The following is a 25,774-nucleotide window of genomic DNA, read 5'->3' as shown; positions in this document are numbered from 1 at the left end:
TCATTTTTATTTCAGTGTGCTCTAAAATGCGCCTCTGGATACATACCACACCCTTACCATTTTCTTGCTGAATGGGCATGGCTCATTTGCTACACTTGTTATTTGTGTTCTGCAGGTATTCTTCACAGTCCCTGTGACTACAATGATGTAACATTGATGGCAGTACCCCATTCTGAAAATTGTTTCAGCTCCACTGTCCAAGAGGGATTGTATTGGCCCAATCAAATCATACATTCTTAATCTCTTGGCACCAATAACTAATTTGTACGTATTTTTTCGAGTTACTGAAATAAATAGAATGCTCCCTCCCCCTCCCCCTCCCCCAATAGTGTCGACTATTGTGTCATTTATGGATGTGTGGTCATTTCTCTTTATGGGGCAGACTGGAGCCACTGGACAGATTCATTCGCCAAAAGTGTATTTTTGTTCATATTTGTCCGTGGTGTTCAATGCCACCAATGCACTATATCGCTTATTACCTAACACATCATGTTGAGTTGGTATTGCGAAGCAAAAACTGCGCCCTCACCCTCTACTAATTACCACAGCTCTGTAGAAATTTTAAAAAGGGGAATGTGCAGTACATTATCTGTAATGCAAGCATTTAGTTGCTTTATAGAGAATTTAGGAGCACAGATATGACAGTACGAGGCACTTCAGTTGTTGTAGTATTACTCACTTGTTACTAATTGGGTCTGTAGTTGGCAGAGGTATGCACCCTTTTCACGTAGGGACCACAATCCTAGTCAGGGTAAGTCAGATACACACTAAAAGATTACCTTTACTCACCCTCTGGTAGCTTGCTATAGAGCAGTCCGGCTAATCTAAAGTGTCAATGTGTAAAGCATTTGTTCACAAAACACACGGTAAAAACACAACAAAAATACTCCACACCAGTTTAGACAAATAGATTATTATATTCTTAGCAACAAAAAAAAATCCAATAAGTATAATCGGAGTTAAGAATTTTTAAAGAATATCTTGAAATATAGTGCTTAGTCATAAAGCGCTAACCAAATCTAGGTGGTTGATCTGGACCGGATCAACCTGTAAAGTCGAGTCAACCAAGTTGGAGCACTGGTCAGATACAGGAGTCGGGCAGTCCACACTTCAAGCAGTACCTTATCGAAGGAAGCGTCGAGGTGCAGCTGCAAGGAACGGTCAGTTGGGGTATGCTTCATTGTTGAACCCCTGGTGATGAAGGCAATGCGTTGTTGTCGAGTTGCGCTGTAGGCGCTGTGAAATCCTTGCAGCAATGATTCGTCTACATAGAAGGAAATGCGTTGGTTCCGACTGACGCAAAATTGACGATGCATCGGTTTGGAAGAGAAATAGCTGCAGGACCCATTTTCAAGGCTCTGGACTAGATTGGCACCTCATGGCAGGACAGGACTAAGTTGCCAGAGTCCAACAGCTGAAGACGGTTGTGGGAAGTCTTTGATGTCCCTGAGACTTGAGAACAGGAGGCAAGTCAGCAAGTCCTTGGAGTCACTTAAGTTTTTGATGTGTAGAGATGTAGGTCCAGACCTTCTCACTCCCAGGCAAGAGGTCCGCAGACAGCAGTTCGACCCAGCCAAGCAGTGGCAGTCCCTCCTGGCAGCAGAGCAGTCCTTCTTCTTCCTTGCAGAGTATCCTCAGGTCCTGAAGTCTACTGAAGTCATGGTGTCAGAAGTCCAGTACTTATACTCAGTTTTGGCTTTGAAGTGGGAGGAGACTTCAGAGAGAGGCCTTTGAATTTCAAAAGGTCCCTTCCTGCCCTGGCACCAGACTCTCCACAGGGGAGTATGCAGCTCTTTATGTGGGTACAGGCACTGGCCTATTCAGGTGCAAGTGTTTGTTCCTCCTGCCCAGGATAGCCCATCGGTATGTGAATGGCCCATCAAGATGTGAATGGCCCATCAGGCACACCTTAGCTCCCTTTGTGTGGGATTAGTCTAGAGGGAATGCACAAAGCCCAGCTGTCACCCACCCCAGACGTGTATTCAGAGACCGGGAGAGGTACAGAATGGTTAAAAAAAGAAAATGCCAACTTTCTAAAAGTGGCGTTTTCAGACTTAAAAATGAAAATCTGACCTAACCATGCATTGTGAGCCCAGAGACACCAAACTAGAAATATCAATATTTTCCCAATTGAAAATTACATTTATAAAATGTAAAAGGAAATCCAATGTTACCTACCCTATGGGAGAGATAGGCCTTTCATAGGTGAAAAACAAATTGACGTTTTTTTCACTACCAGAACATGTAAAACTTAAAAGTTCATGCCCAACCTTTTCAATATACTGCACCCTGTCCTTGGGGCTGGTCTGGGCCTGTTTTAAGGGTGACTTACATGTATTAAAAGGAATGTTTGGGCCTCACAATAGGGTTATCTTGCTTGGTCAAAATGTCAGTTATAATGCACACACAGGCTCTGCAAATGTAGGCCTGACAGAAGTTTTAAGGGCTACTGAAGTGGGTGGCACAATCAGTGCTGCAGGCCCACTAGTAGCATTTACTTTACAGGCCATGGGCACATTTAGTGCACTTTATTAGTGACTTGCAAGTAAATCAAATATGCCAATTGTGGATACACCAATTATACCATGTTTTAGGGAGAGCTTGAACATGACCTTTTGCACTGGTTAGTAGTAGTAAAGGGCCCAGAGTCCTAAAGCCAACAAAAACAAATTCAGCAAAACAAAAGAGCAAGGAGGAAGGCAAAATGTTTGGGGGTGACACTGCAGAAAGGGCCAGGTCCAACATCACTAAGAGGTCAAGATGAACATAGTAGTTCTGGTCAATGCCTCACTGCTCTCCTGCCAAGAGTACTATGTTTAAGTCACACCTGAGACAGCTCATGCGCTGTTGCTCAGGACAAACTGTTTCTTTTTTTTGTAAATGCAACAAAAACTAAAAAGGAGACTTAAGCCCCCCGATTATTTAACATTGTTTAGCTTTACTGTCCCTATTATTTTCTTTCTTTTCATTGGTGATCGATGTGCCAGTTATATTTATTTTGCATTGTGTTGACGTTTGCATCCTCCTCTTGTCAGTTATGTGAAAGCAGGATTTCTAAACTGTTACTTGTGAAGGTCCTATCGAATTTTATTGGGAGGATGCTCAATAGTTTAAGGGTATAGGCAACTTCTTTGGCCCTAGAAATATTGCACTCCTTTTAACATCCTATTGCTCCGTGTTGGACTGTTCATATGCTTTTGGTTTGAATACAATTTTAAGGGAAGGCACCGGATGTAAGTAGTCTCAGCAACTTGGTGAACATGTGTTTTAGGACTTTTGCCTCCATCCTCAGTTTACGAGAGAGATGTGTTTTTATGGTACTTAATGCATTTTATTTGGGCCCTTATGTTGGAATTACAAGGTGAGAGGTGATTCACACTAGCAGTTCAGACTAGTATATGGGGATCTAAGATGTGTGAGTTAGAAATATTTGCACCCTTAATCCTTGTAATTTAGTCTCATGGTACCTTACGTGCCACCGTGTTAACATTACCTTCTTTGAGTGCGTACAGTTGGGTCATGAACAATGATTCTGTGTTCTTTCTTCACACAGTGGAATTATTTTTCTAGTTGTTACCAACAATATAGAGTACATGTGAAGTGCTTCACATGGTTGCAGTTGAACCATATACCAGTCGGCAAATCATTTGATACAATCCTTTTTTTGTATTTTGCAGGCATTGCTTCAGAATTTGGAGTTCGAGGTTTTCCAACTATAAAGCTGTAAGTAAAGCTGCCTATTCTCTCAATTAATTTGTCTAGAACGACATATGGACAACCATGCAAGTAAATCCAGGGCTACCACTCTTACTCAGATCAAACACATATCTGTGGCAAACAAATTTGAGTGCTTACTGCATGTGAAGGGCCTACTTGTCACCGGTTTCAGCGAAATAGTTTGAAAATCACTAGAAATTGTAGTCTGACTGATACCCTTCACATGGAAAAGAGCGATCATTTTTTAAGTGCGCAGGTCCAGTGCAAAACACTAATCTACGTATTATCTTTGGACCTTCATGTGCAGTCTTAGGGGCGTATGTAAAAAGGTGAAGAATTTATCAACTGTTTTTTTAATTCTATGAAAGCAGACCCATACCGCTATGTGATCTGATTTTTAAGAAGAGAAAAATGAACAGTTAAATTGTGGATAATTTCAGATCAAATAGCAATTGACTTTGGTCTGAGGCTGTTAGAAGGTTTGTAGCCAGATATTGTCATTATGTGATGTTTTGATAGCTATATTTAATAGACTGCTTTGACACTTGTAGGTGCATTGAAGAAGGTCAAACTGAATAATAAAGCCAACACTAAAAAATGGATTATAAGCTGGCGATGGTAGACTTTTGAATCCTGAGCAAAACTATTCCCCAATCTGAGTCCACCACCCAAATAGCATTTTCTAAGCAAACATTTCAAACAGACATCCTTGGAATGGAGTATTAACGCTTTATCTGAATCCAGTGAAAATCTATTCTTTTCATGTTTTGGGGAAACTTCAACTTTTAAATATCTTGATGAATCACAATGTCTGCCATGTGCTGTTTAAAAATAATAATAATAATGAAATATTGTATCTTATATGATGACATAACACTAACCTTTGCCCTGTACAATTTGAAGGTTAAAAGGAGAATTGGCATACAACTACAGAGGACCAAGAACCAAAGATGATATAATTGAGTTTGCGAACAGAGTAGCAGGGTAAGTTGTCAATTGCCATTGTTTTAAACCCATGAATTAATTTATAAGTTAATATAATGTCCTGACAGCAATAATGTATGCAAGTTTGTATTGAATTCAAATTGTTTAACTGTTTTTTGAAAAAGGCCTTGACTTTCAAATACCGTAAGCGTTTCACAGATTGACTGCTTGACCTCAGTATGGAATTCTGTTCTTATTTCCTGAATAAATCTGTTTAAAAATAACTTCTGATACTGTATATATTTAGAAAGCCCACTTCCTTTCATTGTGTGAATGAATGAATACACATAACATAACTTTTATGTTTGTAAAGTCTATGTTCATCTCTTGTGGCATTTTGGTGCTGAATAGCCAATCTCTCAAGAACGTGGGATAGAGGTACGAGTTAATTCCATCCTCCAATTGTTACTTAAAAACAACAAGGATTAGCAAAGCCTATGGGTCTTACGTATGCGAAAGCTACTGGCTTTGTCAATATCTTTTAGCAATGTTGTACACCAGCATGGCTGCTGTTCAGCATGGCTAAAAGTTTGTGGGGTTTTAAAAATGGGATTCCTGGTTGGTTGAGGTATACCTCAACCAACCAGGAATCCACCATCCAGGCCAGGCAGGTACCGCCACTCTATTCAGGGTAAGTTAAGTACACACTAAAAGATAATCTCTGCTCACCTTCTGGCATCTTGACAGAAAGCAGTCAGACTCATCAAAAGAGGCAATGCGTAAAGTGTTTGTGCAACAAACACACACAGTAGCACATTGAATACACCACAAAAAGGATCTGCGCAGGTTTACAAATATAGATGATATTTAAAACAAAACAAGACCAAAAATGCAATGTATAGAAGTTAAGATATTGCATTTTAAGGGAATAAATGTAGTCAAGCACTTAGAAGCAGTTACGCTAAAGAGTTTACTTAAGGTCACTCTGGACAAGGGCAGAAGCCAAGTTTGGGATGGACTGTTGGAAGCACAGGCTGGCTACAGGACCCAAGCAGGCCCTGGTGAACAAAGTATCTTTCCTGGTCGCAAGCAATGAGATGTGTCTATCTTCTCCATGCAGTGAAGGTGATGCATCAGTTCCGAAGACGTGTGCTGGAGTTGAATGGTGACTAGAGATGCACCTGTTCCGATTCACGCAGTCTGGTTGATCCGTATTTGTTGAGCTTTGCGGTCGGGATTGGCGCTCGTTGTCTAACCTCTGTCTGGTCCGAAGGGATGTGTCCGGATAGGCATGGCGCTGGAGAGCTAGTGATGATGCGTCAATTTTTCTAGCAAAACAGCTGCAAAACCCACTTCTGAGGCCCAGAATTGGAGAGAGCACCTCAGGCAAGGGTAGGACTCACAGATGGCTGGGTCCAGAATCACCAGCAGAAATGTAAGAAGTCTTTTGTGTCCCTGAGACTCCTGAAAACAGGAGGCAAGTCCTTGGAGAACAATTGGGTGGCAGCTGTCTAACACAAGCAAAATACAGGCCTTCCATGTCCGCAGTCGAAAGATGAGTCATTTAAGCACAAGAGGAGTTCTTCTGGGAGAGCTTCAGTCGCAAGTCCAGTAGTGTCTGCTTTTATGGGGTCAGAGACCCAGTACTAATACCCAAACGTGCCTTTCATGTGGGGGTGACTTCAAAGAGGCTCTCTGAAGTGAAGAAGGATCCCTTTCAACCCAGTCCTGTCTCCCAGGTTCTGTGTGTATGGGAGGTGAGGCTGGGGGTGAATCGGTCCTTTGTGTGGGGACAGGACACCAATTATTCAAGTGAAATGTTGGCTCCTCCCTTCCATCCTGCCCAGGCAAGGCTATGAGAATGATGATGTATGTAAATGGTTACACCAACACACTTATCCTTCCAGTGTTGTGGCTGTCTAGAGGGAATGCACAACGTGTAGCTGTCACCCACCCCAGACAGGATGTCAGGCACACAGAGTAGTAATTGCAGAGAAATGGCCACTTTCTAAAAGTGACATTTCTAAAACAATAATGTGAAATCCAGCTTCACCAGTAAGGATGATTTATCATTACCATTCAAAAGATCTGAAACATGAAAACTCTGCTCCTCTTCGATCAGAAATGACAGCTTAAAAATGTATTAAGGAATTGCCAATGCTAGCTTATGAGAGGGGTAGGCCTTGCAGTAGTGAAAAACAAATTTGGGGGGTTGTCACTACTAGAACATGTAAAGATTAAACATACATGTCCTACCTTTTACTTTAATGGCACCCTGCCCTTCGAGTTACTTATGGCCTCCTTCAGGGATGTGTTATATGTAATAAAAGGCTATGTATTCATATTAAGTATTATATGTATTCATATGGAACTATTGACAACCATACTATTAAGAATGTTTAATACCTATCTATGCCAGTTGTAACAGTGAATTATTATACCCAATATATTGACTATCCAGTATCACATCATACAATTAGGCGTACATGTATATAGATGTGGTTCTAATGAGATCATTGGGAATTAATATTTATAAACTGTTTAAATGTGATTTTTATATATGATGTATTTTCTACCGGATATAACAAAAAGATGTTTTGATATATATATATATAAAAAAGAATAAAGATAAAAGTAAAGAATAAAGCATCTTTCTTGTGGATATTTACATATAGTTATAGCATTTGGAGAACATATGCCTGTTTAATATAACCAGCTCTGTGCCCGGTACTTCTCTCTTTCCAAATCAGATTTCTCCTTGATAGGGTTGTATCCTAACTCCAGGGCCCCGTTCTTTTTCCAGTAATAGAGTGGAATAACATACAGTGGAGTGGCGTAAAGTGGAGTAGTGTGTCATAGAGTACCTTGAGTGGCATTGAGTGGTATAGAGGGAGTTTCTTGTAGTGGAGTAGTGTTGGGGAATGGCAGAGTAGACCTTAATAGATTGTAGTGTTATAAAGTGGCCTAGAGTGAAGTGGCATAAAGTACAGTGGTGCAGATTAGATTGGCGTAGAGTGCATTGGCATAAAGTGCAGTGACGTAGTGTCGTAGCGCATAGTAGAGTGGCATAGAGTGCAGTGGCATGGAGTGCAGTGGTGTAGAGTAGTTTAGAGTGGCATGGAGTGGTGTAGAATGCAGTGGTGCAGAGTAGAATATAGTTTTGTAGAGTGCAGTGACATAGAGCGCCATGGTGTAAAGTGGTGTAGCGTGCGTTGGTGCAGAGTAGAGTAGCGTTGAGTTTAATATCTCAGAGTGGAATGTGTTGCAGAGTGGAGTGTGTCGCAGAATAGTTTAAAGTGGCATGGAGTGATGCAGAGTGCACTGGCGCAGAATAGAGTGCACAGGGTGTATTGGTTTTACATAAATTGCCTTTGAGTGCCGTGACATAGAGTGCAGCTGGTATAATAGAGTGGCGTGAAGTGGCACATGGTAAATTGCATTGGCATAGAGTGGAATAGATTGTCGTAGAGTACAGAGTCGCACACTGCAGTGGCGCAGAGTAGATTGATGTAGAGTACTGTGGCGTAGAGTGCAGAAGTATGGTTCAGAGTAGGGTGCAGTGGCAGACAACAGTGATGTAGCGTTCAGTGGCGGAAAGTGCAGTATTGCAGAGTGCGTAGAGTGAAGTGGTATGGAGTGGTGCAGGATGGAGAGTTGCAAGGTAGAGTGCGGTGGCATAGAGTGGAGTGATGGCGAGTATAGATGCGTGCAGTGGTGTAGAGTGGTACAGTGGTGTAGAGCGCATTTGTTTTGTGTAAAGTGGTGTAGAGTGCATTGGCGTATAGTGGAGTGGCACAGAGTGGACTGGCATAGAGTAGATTGTTGCAGAGTAGAGTGAAGTACATTTCTGTAGAGTGCAAAGTAGATTAGAGTGGTGTTGATTGGATTGGCATAGAGTGCACTTTTGTGGAGTGGCATAGAGTGAATGGGTGCATAATAGAGCAGTTTAAGTAGAGCGCATTGGCGTAGAGTAGAGTAGAGTGGTGGAGAGTAGTGAGGTGTAGACGTAAGTGGCTTAGAGTGCAGTGATGAAGAGTGGAGTGGGGTAAAGTGGAGTATGCATGGTGTGGTAGCGCACTTCCATTACAGACAACACATCTTCGATTGAAATGACTATTTCATTTGCACAAACATTGAGTTTTTCTAATAAAAGTAAACCTATAATGTGTGGATATGCCATCATCTAGTGTGTTGATTTGTTTTGATCGTAGTTGTTTCCACCACACTTCAGAATTACCAGAAAATGTTCTTCATTTGTGCTTTTCTGATTGTAATGTATTCATAAATATCAGCGCGGTTTATTTACAGACATATATACATTTTGTTGTGTGCTAGAAAAAAAATCCTAAAGCACAGCAAATGTGACAAGATAAAAAACAAGATTTAAATTCCTGTTAACAAAAATCTAGTACTGGTGGAATAATACAGTAAAAATTGTTTGGGCAACGGAAAGGACAAACTCAAGCTAACACAAATAGATCCAGCAAATAGAAAGCAAGCAAATATGAGTCACAAGCCACAAAGCCAGTGGTAATCAATCGGCAGAATGCATTTCTAGCGAAGCTCTCTGAATGTCCCTAAAACGTAGTTCGCATTAGGCTTTGGTCTAAAAAGAAAAAAGCAGAACAAATAAACGCACTAAGTATTAATGTTGAATGTAGTAATATAGCACTGCTGCATATTTACTATCAAAACAGTTTTGGCATAAATATGTTCTGAGTGTTTTGCCTTTCTCCTCGAAATTCGAAGATCTGCGTGCTCCACTCAGAACTTCCTGAGTGGGTATCTAGAGGGTCTGAAGATGCAAATAATTGGTCTCCTCAATGATGCCCTGCTGGTATCACCCACATATTGTTTTATTGGGCCTAATTGTCTCTGATGTATAGACCCAAATTGATGAAGTGAAGTTGTTCCAGGCCAATATCCGGTAGTTTCTAAATCTTGCACCTTTATCGAATGGCTTCGAGTGTGTTGGCCAAAGCGATGTTGTCATGCTAACGATCTGGAGGTACCCCTCTCCAGTGGGATCTATTATCAAGAATGTGTATTCAAAATATAGAAACTATTATGGCCTAGTAGAAATAAGAACACACCATTTAAAATTGGTCATGAACTGCAGGACATGACTAAGTTTATTCTGTGTGTGTGTGTAAAGGAATAGATAAAACCACATATATAGCGTTGCTTGCTTTGTCACTTTAATGACGCAACTCATGATTAATAAACTATTTTCTGCACCTATATTGCCCACAAGGCCTCACACGTTTATCAGGACATTTGCTTTGTTTGCTGAAGAACAAGAGACAAGGATGCAATCCTACTAAGAGGTCACATGAGTGAGTCTTGATTAGTAGGGATAACGGATTGCTTTGAATCGCATAAGTGGTAGTGGCATTAGGATGTGCAATAAGTGTAGCCGCACCTAAGGAACTGGCACAATTGAACAAGAGACTGCCTGGAAGCGCCAGTCTGTCAGCATACTTAATATGTAAATTTGATTGACTGGGTGATTAAGTTATTATGTCTAAGGTTGCTCTGGTCTAAGGTAGATTCAGCCTAGATTATAAATCTGCAGAGTGAGGAGAGCAAAGGGTGTGTTCTCTGGAGGCCCCTGCCTAGTAATTGTCAGTCGAGGTGAAGGTGGGCAATTTTATTTAGCATGAACTTGGCCTGAGGCATCAGATCGCTTTTCAAGACCCCTCGATGTTTCACTTTTTTAGTCATGGCGATTGGGATTTGCGCAGAATTGCACAGTGTTGAATTGAGGTCGTGGTATGAAACAGGTTCCCTTGTTCCAAAGATGACAGCTCTTCCTGCTAGGCCACATCTCTTTTCTAGCTGATGGTCAATGGTCCCATGTAGTAAGATTGATGTCGTGAAGTTGTTCCAGGCCAATGTCAAATAGTTTCTGAATCTTGCCCCTGGCTCTATCACTTGAGAAAGACTAGATTGCCTCAGATCTTTGTGGAAGAACGGATCAGGAGGTTGAGGAACAAAAACCACAAATGAGTGACATATTTGGGCCACTGGGCATTGGTACATACCCTGCAGACTGTTGTTTACCTCGGTAGTCCTTTAAGCATACTTTGTATGGGTTGTACCCCCTGAGATGTTGGCACAGGGCCTTTGTAGACCCAGAAGGAGCCAGTACATGACCTTTTATAACCTGTATTTGATCAGGTTCGCCAGTAGTCCACAGATGAACCCATACTGATCAAATACTGAAGTGCTTTCCTCCTGCCTTTAAAGGTGAACTTTCTATACAGGGTTGGGTTGGGGCTCTAAAGGAAAACACTGCATACATCTTTCCTTAGATTCCTCACTTTATGAATAGTACATAAAGGTTTTGGACGGGTCCTGAAAACGTTTCCCCAGTATTCTCTCTCGAGCGCTACCGCTGTCTTAAAGTGTCTTCCCAAAATTTCAGGGTTTAAACCCTGTTACAGATGCCACAGGAATCTGTCCTTGTTGGACCCTTCGTAACATTTGTAAGTGGTATATAGGATTGGATCACAATGCTGTGGCCTTCCACTGCCATATCTTAGCACGCGAAGACCATACAGGAGCGTTTGGCAAGGTCATGTAGGGCGATAACAAAACTTTCTTTCTCCTCTCCAGTTGGAAGTGATCTCTCAAAAAAAAATCTCATAAGAAAGCACAAAATGCGCCATATGGAGGGGAGGGAAACTGTCTGCTATGGGGACTGCTCTGATTCTAGACTCTAGACTCTGGTTCCGGACCAGGGAGCACAAATCTTTGAGCTTTGCTACACTGCACTGCATCTCCACAGTCAGAAGATTTTTAAGTCTTTCAAGACACTGTCCCTCATTCTCTAAATGCAGATGCCATCCACTGTGCCACTAAGATGCTTACTGCAAAGTCGTCAAAGTGGGAGAAAACTATACGTGTTGTGAAAGGGTACTGTAAGACAAACTTGTATGATTTACCTTTGGCAGGGCATGTCCCGATGGATCAAATATTAACTTGGATTATGTGGCTGTTTGGCTTTGACTTTCTGGCCATGGAAATACCTTGCCAAGAAAATGGCCACACAGATGATAATGATGATTTGGAAGCTCATAACCCCTTTCCAAAATATAAAACTGATTCTGGCTTTAACAAATATGGGTGGCCTGGACACTTCACCAGAAGGAGACATCACTCCTCTGGCCTCCTTCCTAGAGGACAAAGTTTCAGCTTCATTTCATACCAAAGTTGTGTCAGGAGAAATGTTTTCCAGAGACCAGTCATAACATTTGAACTAATGTCTTGCAGTCCTTGTCGTCTGTGGTGGGGTTATTGCTTCAATTTACCAGGCCTCTTCTGGATTTTCCTATGGCTGCATTTGGAGAAACTTTTCCCAGGGCAGTGGTCCACAAGCACATAGCCAGACTCTAAAGGTGAGCCAAACGTTTGTACTCTTATGCTTCCTTAGAACATCTGCTAGTCCCACCTCTTGTGAAGCAAAACACAAATTTCTTTTAGGTCAAATGATCTTGACTCTATGGGCCACCAAGTCTTTACAGCTGGTAGCTTTGGCCTTCACACTGCAATTGTGACCTGTATTCTGGCCTGATATATTCGCACTCTGTGGAAGCTAGGAAAGCTTACATTAATTATCTTATCAGATCACAAAAGGTGGCATTCATTATTCTGGTCAATGGTGGCTTGGATGCCTGTATGCAGGTACTGAAGTGTAGTCCGGAACCTAAGGACACCATAGCTTGATCCATGGGTGGGACTCCTTCCTGGAACGCTTAAAGAACAGCTAAGGTACGGCTCTCTGTGGCAATTCCATCAGTGGTGTAGGGAGTTAGGAGCCTATTCCAGGGCAGTCCAGTCCAGTCAGAGGCAATTTTCCCCACCAGTCCTGGCACTCTAGGAACTACTGTTGCTTTTATGTTCGAGGTTGACCTAGGTAACTCCAGCCGCATATACAGGTCAATGCCACACTTTGCTGGGCCTGCTGCCTTCAAACCTCTCTAACTAACCCCCCACCCACCCACTCTTCATTATCACTGTCCTCCGCAGGGAGTACGTGTTTTCCCATTATTACACCTGCTAGAAGATCGTTATGACCATTCGCTGGGTTATCCAGCTAATCTGCAGGGGCTATGCCCTGCTATTCCTGTCCCTCCCTTGAGACTGTCCTCCTTCCATAAGGACATGCTTTCTGGCACACAGTGAGATTTTGGAGACAGTAGTTCTTGCCCTGCTAAGCAAAGGGGTCATGTAAGTAGCTCCTCTCGAAGAAAGCAGCACAGGATTTAACTTGATTACTTATTGGTCCCCAACAAGGACAGAAGTTTAAACCTATCCTGGATCTCAGCATCTTGAACTGTGCCAGAGACAGGTGATGCTAGCCATAAATCCAAGGATTGGTTGGCATCCCTGAATCTCTAGGATGCCGGATTGTCTACTGATTCTCCCTGCCCACAGAGGTTCACTATGGGATCCAAGCAGTCTCAGGTCACAGCCTTCCCATTTAGGCTGCAAGCTGAGCCTTTTGTTCTCACAAAAGGGCTGCCATATGTGGCAGCTACACTGCGAAGATCAGGAGTCTAGTTATTTCCATACTTGGACGATGGCTAGTGATACAGGATACGAATCTCTGATCAAGGAAAACTTACTACAGGTGATAACTCTCCTCCACAGCTTGACCTTCACCATAATCCTCCAAAAGTCTCACCTCGCTACAACATAGGGCTAGATGTAGGTAATTTGGATTTACCGATTCATAAATACCGAATTTTACCGATTCGGTATTTATGAATCGGTAAATCCAATGTAGGTAAAAATTCGGTGAATACCGAATCGGTAGGATTCAGTATTTACCGAATCGGTATTTACCGATTCGGTAATTGCCATTGATTCCTATAGGAATCAATGTCAATTAAGGAATCGGTAAATACAGATTCGGTAAAATTACCGAATTGTCAAGGGGGACACCCCTGATTGTGGCTTGTGTGCCATGTGGCACACATACATGCCCTAAGGGCATGTATGTGTGTCACATGGCACAGGTGCACAGATGTGCATGTATACAGGAATTCGTTATTTACCATGAAATAGTATTTCATGGTAAATAACGAATCCTTAAGGGCCTGTGGCACGGTTTTCAGTGCCACCTACATCTAGATTTACAGATTCGGTATTTTACCGAATCGTAAAATTACTGAATCGGTAAATTTACCGAATCGGTACATTTAAGGCCCTCTACATCTTAAATACCGGTCGGTAACGGCCGAAATTCGGTATTTTCGGCCATTACCGACCGGTATTTGGTTACCTACATCGGGCCCATAGTGGCTAATCTTCATATGGGCTGTGTTGGACACACATCACATGTAGGTTTTCCCTGCTCCACAAAGGATCGCATATGTTAATCAGATTATTTCCAATGTTACTGATGCAGATCCTGGTTTGCCAAGGCTTTTGCTGGGCCTTATGCATCCTTTTAGTGCTGCACATGCCATAGGGCAAATGAGGGCCCTAGAGTTGGGTCTGGGGGCTCTGGTGCCCATCCGGGAAACATAACCGAGCGAAGCTTTTGGTCCACATCTGAGCAGTCTCTGCACATAAGTTCTGGAGCTGCCCGTGGTTCACATGAGGGTGTTGTCCATGTTCTGAGGGTGCAAAATTGCTTCTGCCAGACATTACCTCATTCTATTATACCAACAGAGAGGAAAGAATAGTATCCTAAACCCTGTGTTAGGAAGTGATTGGCTTGGGGCCGTGGAGGCAGTGATGGGTTATTTTTCATGTAATGGCTCATCTTGCAGGCTCTTTCTTGTAAGAGTGGAAGCTTTCAATCATCTTTTGTGAAAGGAAAACGGGTGGTAAATTCACCCCAGAGTGACAGCGCTGATCATCTCCAGATTAGTGTTCCATAAGTGGATCACTTTGCTACTGACCACAGAAAAAGTATTTTCAGAGCGATTCATGTGGAGGCCTTCATCTAGCGGATGCTCTCTGCTTACAGGTGGCTATAATCTACCACTGCCCTTGGCCTGATTTGTCTCTGCCAATTGATTGTGAATTAAGTTTTTCCAATCCCACGTACTGATCGACACTCTTGATCAGCTTAAGTAATTTTTGTCCTGATGATGACCCGCCCAAACCTTTGGATCGAAACACTGGCACCTCCTAAATAGGAATAAAACTCTCATATTGTCAGTGTATTGGGATTTCTAACGAGTATTTAAAACAGTGTTTTTCCTTTTGTTGTTTCTTGTCCATTTTAAACACCCCTTGTACAATTTTCTTCTTTATTCACTGTCTCATCACTTGAGCCCGTAACACTGATTACATTGGAATGTTATTAATTTTGTATCAAATATATGTAATTATTTTGCTAAAAGGTGGGCTTCCTACTAGTTTGTTTGCTAATTCATGCTAGACTTTATTTTGAAAACCTTTCATTGGATATTTATAAAGCTTAGTGGATTGCTGATCACAGTTTGTGAAAGAGCAAATGCCCTGGTACAGTCTGAAACGCTTGCAGCCTGGATCAATGGGGAAGGCCTCCCCAGGGACACATGTATGACTTAATTTGGCAACTGACTGCCTGCTCAAAAGCAGTTTTAGAATACCTTTATGCCTTGATATTTGCATCAACAGAGTTGCAACAACAATCATGAAGCTTGTGTTAGGATGAAGAATGAACTTGTTGTGACTTGAATATTTACATCCACTCCACTATCATCAGGGCTGTTCCCATGGAGTGCCGCCTTGATGCTTCATTTGGCAAGGTACTCAGTTGCCCCTTGGTTTTTACTGCTGCAGATCCAAGATTTTCATTGGCCAGGGCACTTCGTTCCTTCGCACTAGAGATGTTACTGATCCACCAGACATACATCGGTGCACCCAGCACTACTGCACAATACAGTGGAACACACTAGACTCCTGCAGGGTTCACTCTGAGAGCCATTTGAGCATCAAGGACTTGAACAAAACTCTTTTGTATACAGTACCGTGGTTTTGAATATTCGCCTTTTGAGTTCTTCCCACGTGTGCGGATGACTATGACTTAAATTTATAAACTGCAACCAAGAGTCTCCAGCTAGCAACTCCACATGCTTTATGGGAGCAAGATTAGTTGGGTACCAAAAAAAGATGGTGCTGAGTGCCTTCAGCTTAACGGTAAGAGATCGCAAGGTACCTGGTGTAGGAGAGGTACGCCATCATGGAGGTGGGCTGTTCCATGAAGATATCGTTTTTCTGTAAAGGACGATTGATATAACTCAGTTTTCAAGCTTTGGTCTGCTTGAAAGCTGTATCCTAGTATCTTTTGTGTATATTGTTTCTGTATTGATTTTCAGCCATGCGTGCGAAGTAGATGGTTTTTCACATTGGTTACCCAGTTTAATTCATTTAAAAAAAAGCAGACCGCCACGTTCCGCACTCCCACTCACAGCAGGTGGTTTGGCGAACAGCCAGAGGCAAGGCTCACAGATTTAAAAGGATTTATTACTGTGATTATGTGGCTAAGATGCAGTGAAAAGGGAACACTTTGCTTACAGCATTCAGAAAGAAACGAACAAGTATCTGGAATTTCATTAACTGCTGGTTTTACACTTCTGGCCCTGAATTACGTTCATGCCGATTTCCTACGGTGTCTGATCGGCTCATTTGCAAAATACTTTGAGACAGATGTCCTCAGAGACTTTGGTCTCCCAGCTGTTCCCATCCTCGGTAATATGCAGCGTTCATGATGCAACGCAGGGCTTCCATTACTGTGCTATCGGAGGCCTTAATGATGCAATGTTTGTATTTCTAATCCTTGCGTTTTAATTTTCTAAAACATCCTAATTTGTTTAGTGTAGACATGTAAAAGTGTCTTTAAAAGCAGATAAACACAAATGTCTTTGCTTGGTTGTTAGATGTAGTGCTTTCAGCAATGGCCATGAACTAAACCCTTCACCCGTGATTTGCGTGTGGATTCAAGTTGCTTAATTGACCCTCTTGTGTATATTCCTGCTAAATTACTCTTTAACTGGAGAAGAAACTGAGCTTGGCGCGAATCTGCCAGTTTATGTTCGCACACCAGTATGGAGGCATACAGTATTTGAGTGCACAAATACTTACACACTTACACGATTTAGATGGATGTGAAATTTAGTGTTCCACAGTTAGTGATCTATAAAAAGGACATAGCCGTGAAAATCAAGGTTACGGCAATAGAACAGCAAGAGCTGAGGAAACAATGCTTCTGCAATTCACATAGGCAGTGCAGGAGACAACACTCCCAGAGAAGACTCGTGATGTAGAAGAACAAACGTCCTTTTTAGGTTTCGCCTGGGGCCGGAGCTCCTAGCTCCGCCCAGGAGAAATCTTATGTCCCTACAGTGTGGGGCTTAGTACGGCCTCTGCTTCCATTGGCTAGCTCCATAAATGGAGGCTAGCCATTGGAACAGAGATCTGTCCGTCATGGCCGGACCAGATTCGTGGGCGTTCCCGAGATTTTTTCCCTCTCCGCCTCTGCGATGTCGTCATCGCGGCCGTGGACGGGGTTTATTTTTTTTGTAGTCTGTTTGTTTTCTTCCCATCCCATTCCGCGGCCGACCGCCGCCGGAAGAAGTCCAGGTGAGTGCCAGTTCCGGCCCCCCCCTCCCGCTGACCGTGCGCCGTTCCCGCCCCCCCCCCCCCCCGCTGTCCATTCGCTAGCCGGGAGATAGTTATCGTGCGGTGGAGTCAGGCCTGGCGGCTTTGGAGTGCAAACGGGTGAGAGGCCATAGCGTAGCGTTTGGAGCACATGTTTATGGTGCCGGGAGCCTCGGGTTCGGGCCCCGGTGAAGCGATTTAATTGTAGAGATATTTTCCTATTTTCAGCAAGGATCAAAATATATGCTGGAAAAAGCAAGGTTAATTATCCAGAGTAAGAAGATGATAGGCGCTTGCTGTTTTTAAGTCATGGGTGAGAACATGAGCAGCGATATCGCGGGCAGGGCGAGGACAGCGTTATTCGGTAGGTGGAGGGGAGGGGCTTTTCGTTCCGACCCGCGTGGCGGGATGGGGTACGAGTTGGCCTACGGGCTATAAGAGAGCGGTGTTCGAGTATTTAGCGATGAATGATAAAAAAAATAAAAAGAGGAAGCGCGGTCGCGAGAAGCCCGGGGTATGATACCGCCAGACTTGGGGAACAAGGATCGATCCTCGGCAACATCTCGTGATTCTGGGCAAATACCTTAATCTCCCTACCGAAATTATTGTGTTCGGGTGTAATGTAACTGGTACTCTGTAAAGCGCTCTGGGACACCGGGTCGAGTTTGCACTATATGAATCAGCGTAGTTGGTAGAGCGGTTGACTGTGGTCTGGGAGACCTGGGTTCGCGCCAAAGGGCAGCGTAACAAGCGTATATATTTCCCCAGAGTCCGAAAGGATTATTGCTTTAAATTAGACTTTTAGTAAATGAAAGAAAGCACTACTATACTTTTATTCTAAAACGGGTAAACTATGTTAATTGTGTAATTTTAGCAACAGAGGATATTAAGCGTGCTAAACTGTCGGTGCCAGCTCCTAGAGGTCGCGAGGGTCACTTCGGCCTTGCAGGTTTTACATTAGCGACCCGGGGCTCCTACTTGCTAAAACTGAAAGGACATAACGTATAGGGCCTCAGACACCCCGTGATCTGGGCCGAATAGCGGGGTAAATTCACGAGCAAGTCATACCGATGTTTAATAAAAAAAAAATAAAAAAAATATTGTAATTGGATTTATGTAGCGCTTGCTGCCGCTGGCCAGGCGTCAAAGCGCTTTCTTTACGGCGAGTGGCACGTTATCAGGAACACAGCTCTGTTAATAGCACTAGTTCTTGTAACACTGGCCCAAGCCGAGGAAGGCATGTCAGAAGCACTTGGGGGCAGAGAGTCACGGAGCCCGGCCTGAATGCTCAGGAGCTACTGGTCTGGGGATATTTTTCGTTTTAGACTTTGTCTGCAATGGGGCAGTGTCGGTCACAACAAGTCCGGTAATAGGGCATATTTTGGCACATCAGGCGCTCGCCAGGATGGTGCGCCTGACATTTAGTGTAATTTAAAAAATGTTAACCTCGGACAGCCAGTTAGTGATATAACACAAAGTGTGCAGAGTGAGTGTGTAGAGTATGAGTGCAAAGTGTGAATGCAGAGTGAGTGTGCAAAGTGCACAATATAAATGCAGAGTGAGTGTGTACAGTGAGTGTGCAGAGTAGTGAGTGCAAAGTGCACTCTGCCCTCACTACTCTGCACACTCACTCTACATACTCAAAGTAGTGAGTGCAAAGTGCAGACTAGTGAGTGTGCAGAGTGGGGAGTGTGCAGAGTGGGGAGTGTGCAGAGTGGGGAGTGTGCAGAGTGGGGAGTGTGCAGAGTGGGGAGTGTGCAGAGTGGGGAGTGTGCAGAGCATAGGGAGTGCAGAGTGCATAGGGAGTGCAGAGTGCATAGGGAGTGCAGAGTGCATAGGGAGTGCAGAGTGCATAGGGAGTGCATAGGGAGTGCAGAGTGACTGCAGAGATTAAGCTAATAGCAATGTAAATGACAATGCCATTTATTTATCTGTTTTCAAAGCCAACACATAAATAAAAATTTTGTCATTTACAATGCCAATAACTCTAACTTTTCCAAAGGCGAAACCATTGCATTGTAAATGCTTGTTAAAATGGCTATCTAGCCACAAAATGTTGCTACTTCATGTACCTGCTTCCGGGGGGTAGTTGTCATAGTTGCTCAAGGGGCTGTGACTTTTTCACAAGGGAACTCTTCAAATTAGAATGGGAGGAAATGGAAGGAACAGCTGCACACGGTCTGTGCTTTGGTGCTGGCAGACAGCACATCTTGTTGGTTCCTCCACATCTTCCATGTACGCCCGGTGGCTTCTGATGTATGCTATGGCACATTTCTCGCCTTGAGAATAATCCACTGGCACCAGACTGGGTCCATGAACATTCAAACAGTTCTCCTGTGTGCCATGAGGTTGCATTGTGCGGCTCCACTCTATAGCCATTCTGCTCCCGAAGTGACAAGCAGAATCTCACTTAAGTGCAAACCAAGAACTGTGGTATCAGCTCTTTTCTTTCCACATCTTCAGATGCAGATCTGAAGCTACTCCCTGGTCTTTGGCCATATTTCTTGACACAATTTCATCCAGTGTGCAAAGGAAATGTCTCCCCTTAAAACCTCAGTGTTCAAACTGTACTGGGATTGCCAGAAGCAGATGTCTTCGATGGATCCTTACAAAGTCTGCTTGTGGTGCCTGAGGTTGGACCACGACTCTAAGGCCTGTGGTGACTGCATTCAATGAACCTGAAGGCTTTGCAGAAACACAAAGCCAAACTCTACATTGCCAAACACTGCTTTGTGACGGCGAAGTCTAAATGAATGTCCTGTTCAAAAGTTGTTCCTGCAGCAGATTCACGCCATGGTCAAAGTTTTCTGGTAAATGGAAGAAGAAACGTATGCTGATTCAGTCTAGTCCCGAGGCAGCCCGAGTTTCCAGGTCTGTCTGTGACATCTCAGCAAGGCTATGCTGTCCATTTTTATTAATATTATTATTATTATTATTATTATTATTTTTTAATTCTATTAATTTTTTCGGGACACATTACAGTCTCCCTCTGATGAACCATTGGGCCCAAAGGGTTTGCCTGGGTCTACAGTTGGGCCTGTGCAAGTTGGTCCACATCCAGCAGCGTCTGTGCGTCTTGGACCACATTGGGTTCAGCACTAACTCCAGTGCCCCACCATCCCTGCACCAGTCTTGCTCACATTAACAGCAATGCTGATCCATTTATTGCTGGATGAGGTTAAACATCCGTTTGTGGTATGCAACTCCGAACTTAATCTGCCACAACCTCGAGTGAAGTTACACTTGGCATCGACCGGCGTACAAACTCTTGGCAACCCCTCTGATTCCTATACCTAGTCCTTACCACTTGGTAGGGCCCGCACTTTGCATAATCTTTTTCCACAGGCTCTGTGAATGACTAGTATAATCACGGGTACAATTATGTTGTCAGGTTTGATGAAGACAACTGGCATGAAGAAATTCAGAATGCCAGTGGGCTTGCGTTGTATCTTCCCGGGTCCTTCTACAGAGGAAAGCACCTCCACCTCCTTTCCTATAGTAATGGGAAGGCCTGCCGAAGTGTTGTGTCTACAGTTCCTAACCATGGGAGTGAAAACTAACGAACTGACGGAAATTCTAAAATCTGACCATGCTACCACTGAGCCACTGTTAGCATTTAATGAGGCACTTGCAGACACCCTTCTCGGCTCTTGAGCCAAGCTTGTCAGTCGCCATTGTGCTCCGCCTGGTGATCCTGCCTTCATGACACCGTATCCAATTCCCTGGCTGGCGTCCACCAGCAGGGTCTACACCCAATGCCTTCCCTACCAATCTGCTGGACCGTGAATCCAAAATGATAGAGCTGTTTGGCAAGAGGATTTTCTCCCCCCACAAGTCTGACTCAGAAGTCAAAGTGAGCTTTTTTTTTTTTTTGTTTGTTTTTCCAACGAAACAAAACATTAGCCATCTTTTTATTACAATCACATATAGTATGTTAGCATCAATCCTGTATATAGAGTAGTCGTTATAAGTATGTCCATTTTACATAGCGCAAAATAACACTATCCAACTTCTTTTCATCAAAGGGAAGGGGAATACACCACTTGTATAAGCGTCAATAAATGTTCCTAATCGATGTCAAAGTGAGCTTTATTCGATTGTTCACAGACAATCATAAAAGCACATAAAACATATAATTAGTACAACATTTCATGTGTGTTACAGATTCATACAAATTCATTACGTTAAAAAGTATTTAGCATACCATAAGAAATAAAACATTATTAAATTGTCGGGATTCACCTCAAGTTAAAAAATATTTACTTTACTATACATAGAGCAAGTTCATATTAAATTAGTTTGAACAATTTTATGTTCTTAGTATAATATTTTTTTAAAACAATTAGATAAGAAATTGTTTCCTTAAACTAAGAACTTTTTTCAAAAATAAGACCATCCTATAAACACTGGGTAAATTGTCTAAACATTGCAATACCAAAAGGGCGGGTCGACACTGACGAAGCCCGAGCATTTTCAACACAGTGACCAGACCCAGTTTCCTAGCAGAGGAGTAAAATTTATAGAAAAGAATAACATGGAGCATGGTTTATTTGGAGATGTTATCACAAGGGCACATCTGGAGGTTCTGAGACTAGTCATTTACTATGGGGAAGGTGACTAGTCTATGGAAAACCTCCAGTCGAAATCGAATTCAAAGGAACCTATCATATGCCCCAAGGACATAAGTAATGTGTAAGGTTTAATATTAAAAGTGATTAAAATCATCTGATTGTGTAGGACAGTGGGCTTTACTATCTCAGATGTTAGTCTGATAATATCCAGCACAGATAGGGCCATTTAAAAAAAAATCCTTCCTGGTTATATCACCAATGGAACAAGGATCAGTAAAGTACTCTCGGTGGCCAAGATCTTGAAAAAGCTACGAACATAATTTATCCATGGAATCCTCAGAGCCCCGTCCATTGTCAGGACATCCAGAAGTATCTCTCTGTTTAATTTTGCCTCTTCTTTCGTCCAGAGTCTGTGCCATAACAGCACAGGCTTAAGCTTAATCAAATCAGAAATAAAGTGAGGCACAACTCCGCATGACATATGTATGTTGAGGTACCATTCGAGACTGATAAAATATGTTTTAAAAAAGAGTTTTCTACTTTTCTGCAGATCAACTGCCTCCCATACCCCAGTCCCATAAACTGCTGCAGAAACACATTTTGCTTTATGAATATTAATGAGTTCCTCAGGAGGCCTCTTGCCTAGTCTTTTAGCAAAGGAACTAATGGCAGATGTACTACGTAATAATCCCAGTTTTTTTGCAGCCACAACCTGTTTAAACGTATCATTATTGGCAAAGAGAATGCCCAAATAAGAAAATGTTTTAGTAGGTCCAGCCACAAACATATCTTTAAGTTTTGTGATGCCAGTACCGCAACGCATTATAAAAGTTTTAGAGGACTTAATTCTAAATCATTCATAAAATCATTCAGTACCTTCTGAAGTCCTACTTGTGGGCGAGACATGACCACCGCATCGTCTGCATACAAGAGTCCTGGAATTGGGTGTCTCGCCACTTGGTGTAGGTCCTAATTATCATTTAAAAGGGCCTCCCCCGGTCCTTTTATATACAGGTTAAACAAAGGGGGAAAACCACACCCTTGCCTAACGCCACTTCTTATATGAATGGGCGCTGATCGTTCGCCGTTTAAACCCGTGCGTTAGCGTTGCAGTAAAAACGTTTAGGAAAATAAAAAATCTGTATATCAACCCCCATTATTTCTATAATTGACCAAAGTTTATTGTGGATCACGCTATCAAATGCGGCTGTAAGGTTAACAAATGCTAAAAATAGGTTTGCCTTCTTTGCCCTTGTGTATTTACCAACCAGGAGAGACCCATTTAATCCCTGCTCTACTGTTTCTGCACCAGCTCGAAAGCCGTATTGCAGGTCTGACAGGACAGAGTTTTCTTCCGCCCAGTCCTGGAGACGCTCCAGTATTCTACCTGCTACTTTCGTTATGGCGTCTAATAGGGAGATTGGCCTATAGCATGCCAGGTCTTGTCTGTCCCCCTTTTTAAAAATGGGCACAATAGTTGATTCTACCCAAGTAGGTGGAAAAACTGCACTACAGCTAGCATTTAGAACATTTGTTAAAAGAGGCACCCATAGAAGATTGTTAGATTTAACCAAATCTAGAGGGACCCCATCAGGACCAGTCGCTTTGCCACCCTTATTTACAGTAAGAGCCCGCTCTACCTCATCTAACCTAAATAATAGAGCGGTGTGTTGAATGGGAGACTTAAAGTTGTGGTCCTCCAATGCACAACTATTTGTCATGTCTAGGTTGCCCTCACCCGATACACTTTTGCAAAGTGAGCTATCCATTGGTGTTCCGCTATTGCTATTTCAAGCGATGGAACAACTTCTCTAGACAAGAAAGGGGCCCTACTAATTTTCCAGAAGGCCGCGCTATCATTAGCTATTGCGGTTGAGTGTAAAGCATCCCACACCTCTTGCTTTAGTCTGGCTTTTCTGTCCCTAATTGCGTGTTTGTATGCCTCTCTAGCCATCCTTACACTACTTACATTTCTCTAGTTTTTATGTAGCTCAGATTTTAGATAGGAATAAGCTTTTGTGCATCTGGTGTCAAACCAGCCCTTCTGAGGTCCCTTACCACTATGATGTCTGTGAGGAACTCTCTGGCTGCGTTAGTCATTACCTGAAATGAAGCTAAGATGTTTTTTGGGATAGCGGACTCGCTAAAACATGTTTCAATAGCTGAGTTACATTTCCCCACCACGGTTTTAACCAAATTAGCTTGATCTGCTAAGGACCAACGTAAGGAATAACCATTGGTTCTTCTTATGGCTCTGTTTTCTAGCTGTTGATTTTTCTTATTATGTCTTAAAATTGTGGTGGACGGAAGGAAAATCGCTAAGCATAAAGGAAAATGGTCGCTATGGGGCTCATCGGAAACATGAAAAGAGTGGAGCCTATGTGCATGACTATTAGTTACTAAAACAAAATCAATAATGGATCGAAGACCCCGGCCATTAAATGTCCATGGCATAGGAGCAGGGCATACTTGGTTTACATAACCCAAATGGAGGGAAAAAATAATCTTGTTGAGTTGTACTCCCAGGGCTGAAAGCTGACAGTGGGACGAGCATGCCCCGTCCTCCTTTAAGGCTTCACACAATTTTTCCCTGGCGTTCACACATAACGTACAATTAAAGTCTCCGGCAAGTTTAAACATATCTTCCTCCTTCCTACGACCAACATTTTTCAACACCTTCAGTAAATTTGGGATTACAACTCTCACTTTATCAGGTGGGATATTATTATAAAAATTGGTAACAACTATAGAGTGCATCGAATCAATGTCCATTTTAACAAGCTGGGAGTAATTATCATTAACAAGCATTGATATGTTTTTAAAATTAATTTCGGCTGATATGTATATACAGAGGCCCTCCTTAGCTCTACCACTCAAACTATCGACTGCAGGGGTATGGTATGTCCTATATCCATTCGAATGGACCACCACCTTAGACCAGGTTTCCTAAAAGCATAGGAACTCAAAACGACTAATGAATTCTCTCCACAAAAGATTATTCAACTTTGAGGAAATGCCAGCAATGTTCCAGGAGAGAATGTTACACAAGGCATATTTACAGCCCACAGCGCTGCTAACTATAGCTGCTTTGCTTAGAACCTCGATTTCTTTATGAAAACGGGGAAGAGAGATGAAAGTTATCTTGGGATTCAGCCATATTTTTTACTTCTGTATCTGTCAGTTTTTTGCCCATATTGTTATCATATCTCCTAATGAGGGTGGGGGCGGGATGAACAACACCCACCGCAGAGTGGCCATAGATTTGCCGATGGCAGGCACGTTCACAGCAGGATTGGGGGGCACCAGATTCCCCGTAGGGAGTCAATGGATTTCCTCCAGAGAGTTCAGAGCATCAAAACGATTATTCACTGGAATCGAGAATAAGGGCTCCACAAATCCCCCGGAATTGCCTCCTCCAAGCATGCACCCTCGGGGCTTTGGAAAATTCGATGGTTTGTAAAAATAGCCCAGAGGTAAGAGATGTATATCAATAAGATTGCTAGGCCCATTGTTACCCCTTTGCAAAATTGTGTGCATGAGAGGAGGAGAACTAAAAGTCAGCACAACACAGTCGCCGCAAAATGACTTGACTGAGGGGCCAACCCACCCAATTCTACGAGCCATTTTACATTTCGAAAAGAGAGAATTATGGAAACCAGTCCTTAAGCTTAACTTGTTCCTTAACGCCGCCCAGTGCTCAAAAACATTATGAGACAAAGGGGGAACATTTGCCAAAACCACTGTGTAGGGTGTAGCTGCTGGTGGCAGGTTCACGATACATGGAGGATGCTGGGGAGTTTCTGATTGATCGTCAGAGCTTATACCTTTCAATTTCACTTCCTCCCTGTTTTGACTTGACATCCCAACAGTCGCTACTCCATGCTTAGGACTAAGGGGGTTACTCAGAAGTCATCTTCTCGGCCGTTACACCCATGCCATTTGGATTATAGTGGCTTAGA

At 42.9% G+C, this 25,774-nt stretch overlaps 1 protein-coding gene across 1 annotated transcript in view; it reads left to right on the top strand.

The window, feature by feature from the left end:
* Positions 1 to 25,774, top strand: part of TMX3 (thioredoxin related transmembrane protein 3) — a 210,833-nt gene that overhangs the window by 45,454 nt on the left and 139,605 nt on the right. The window contains exons 5-6 of the mRNA XM_078687512.1: positions 3,678 to 3,723; positions 4,621 to 4,701. Coding sequence (XP_078543638.1) covers positions 3,678 to 3,723; positions 4,621 to 4,701 — 127 coding nt within the window. The remainder of the gene's footprint in view (positions 1 to 3,677; positions 3,724 to 4,620; positions 4,702 to 25,774) is intronic.

Source organism: Lissotriton helveticus, chromosome 4_1 (assembly GCF_964261635.1).
Source record: "Lissotriton helveticus chromosome 4_1, aLisHel1.1, whole genome shotgun sequence".
NCBI lineage: Eukaryota > Metazoa > Chordata > Amphibia > Caudata > Salamandridae > Lissotriton > Lissotriton helveticus.
Note: the sequence above shows the minus strand (reverse complement) of the source record. Positions and strands in the feature narration are given on the sequence as shown.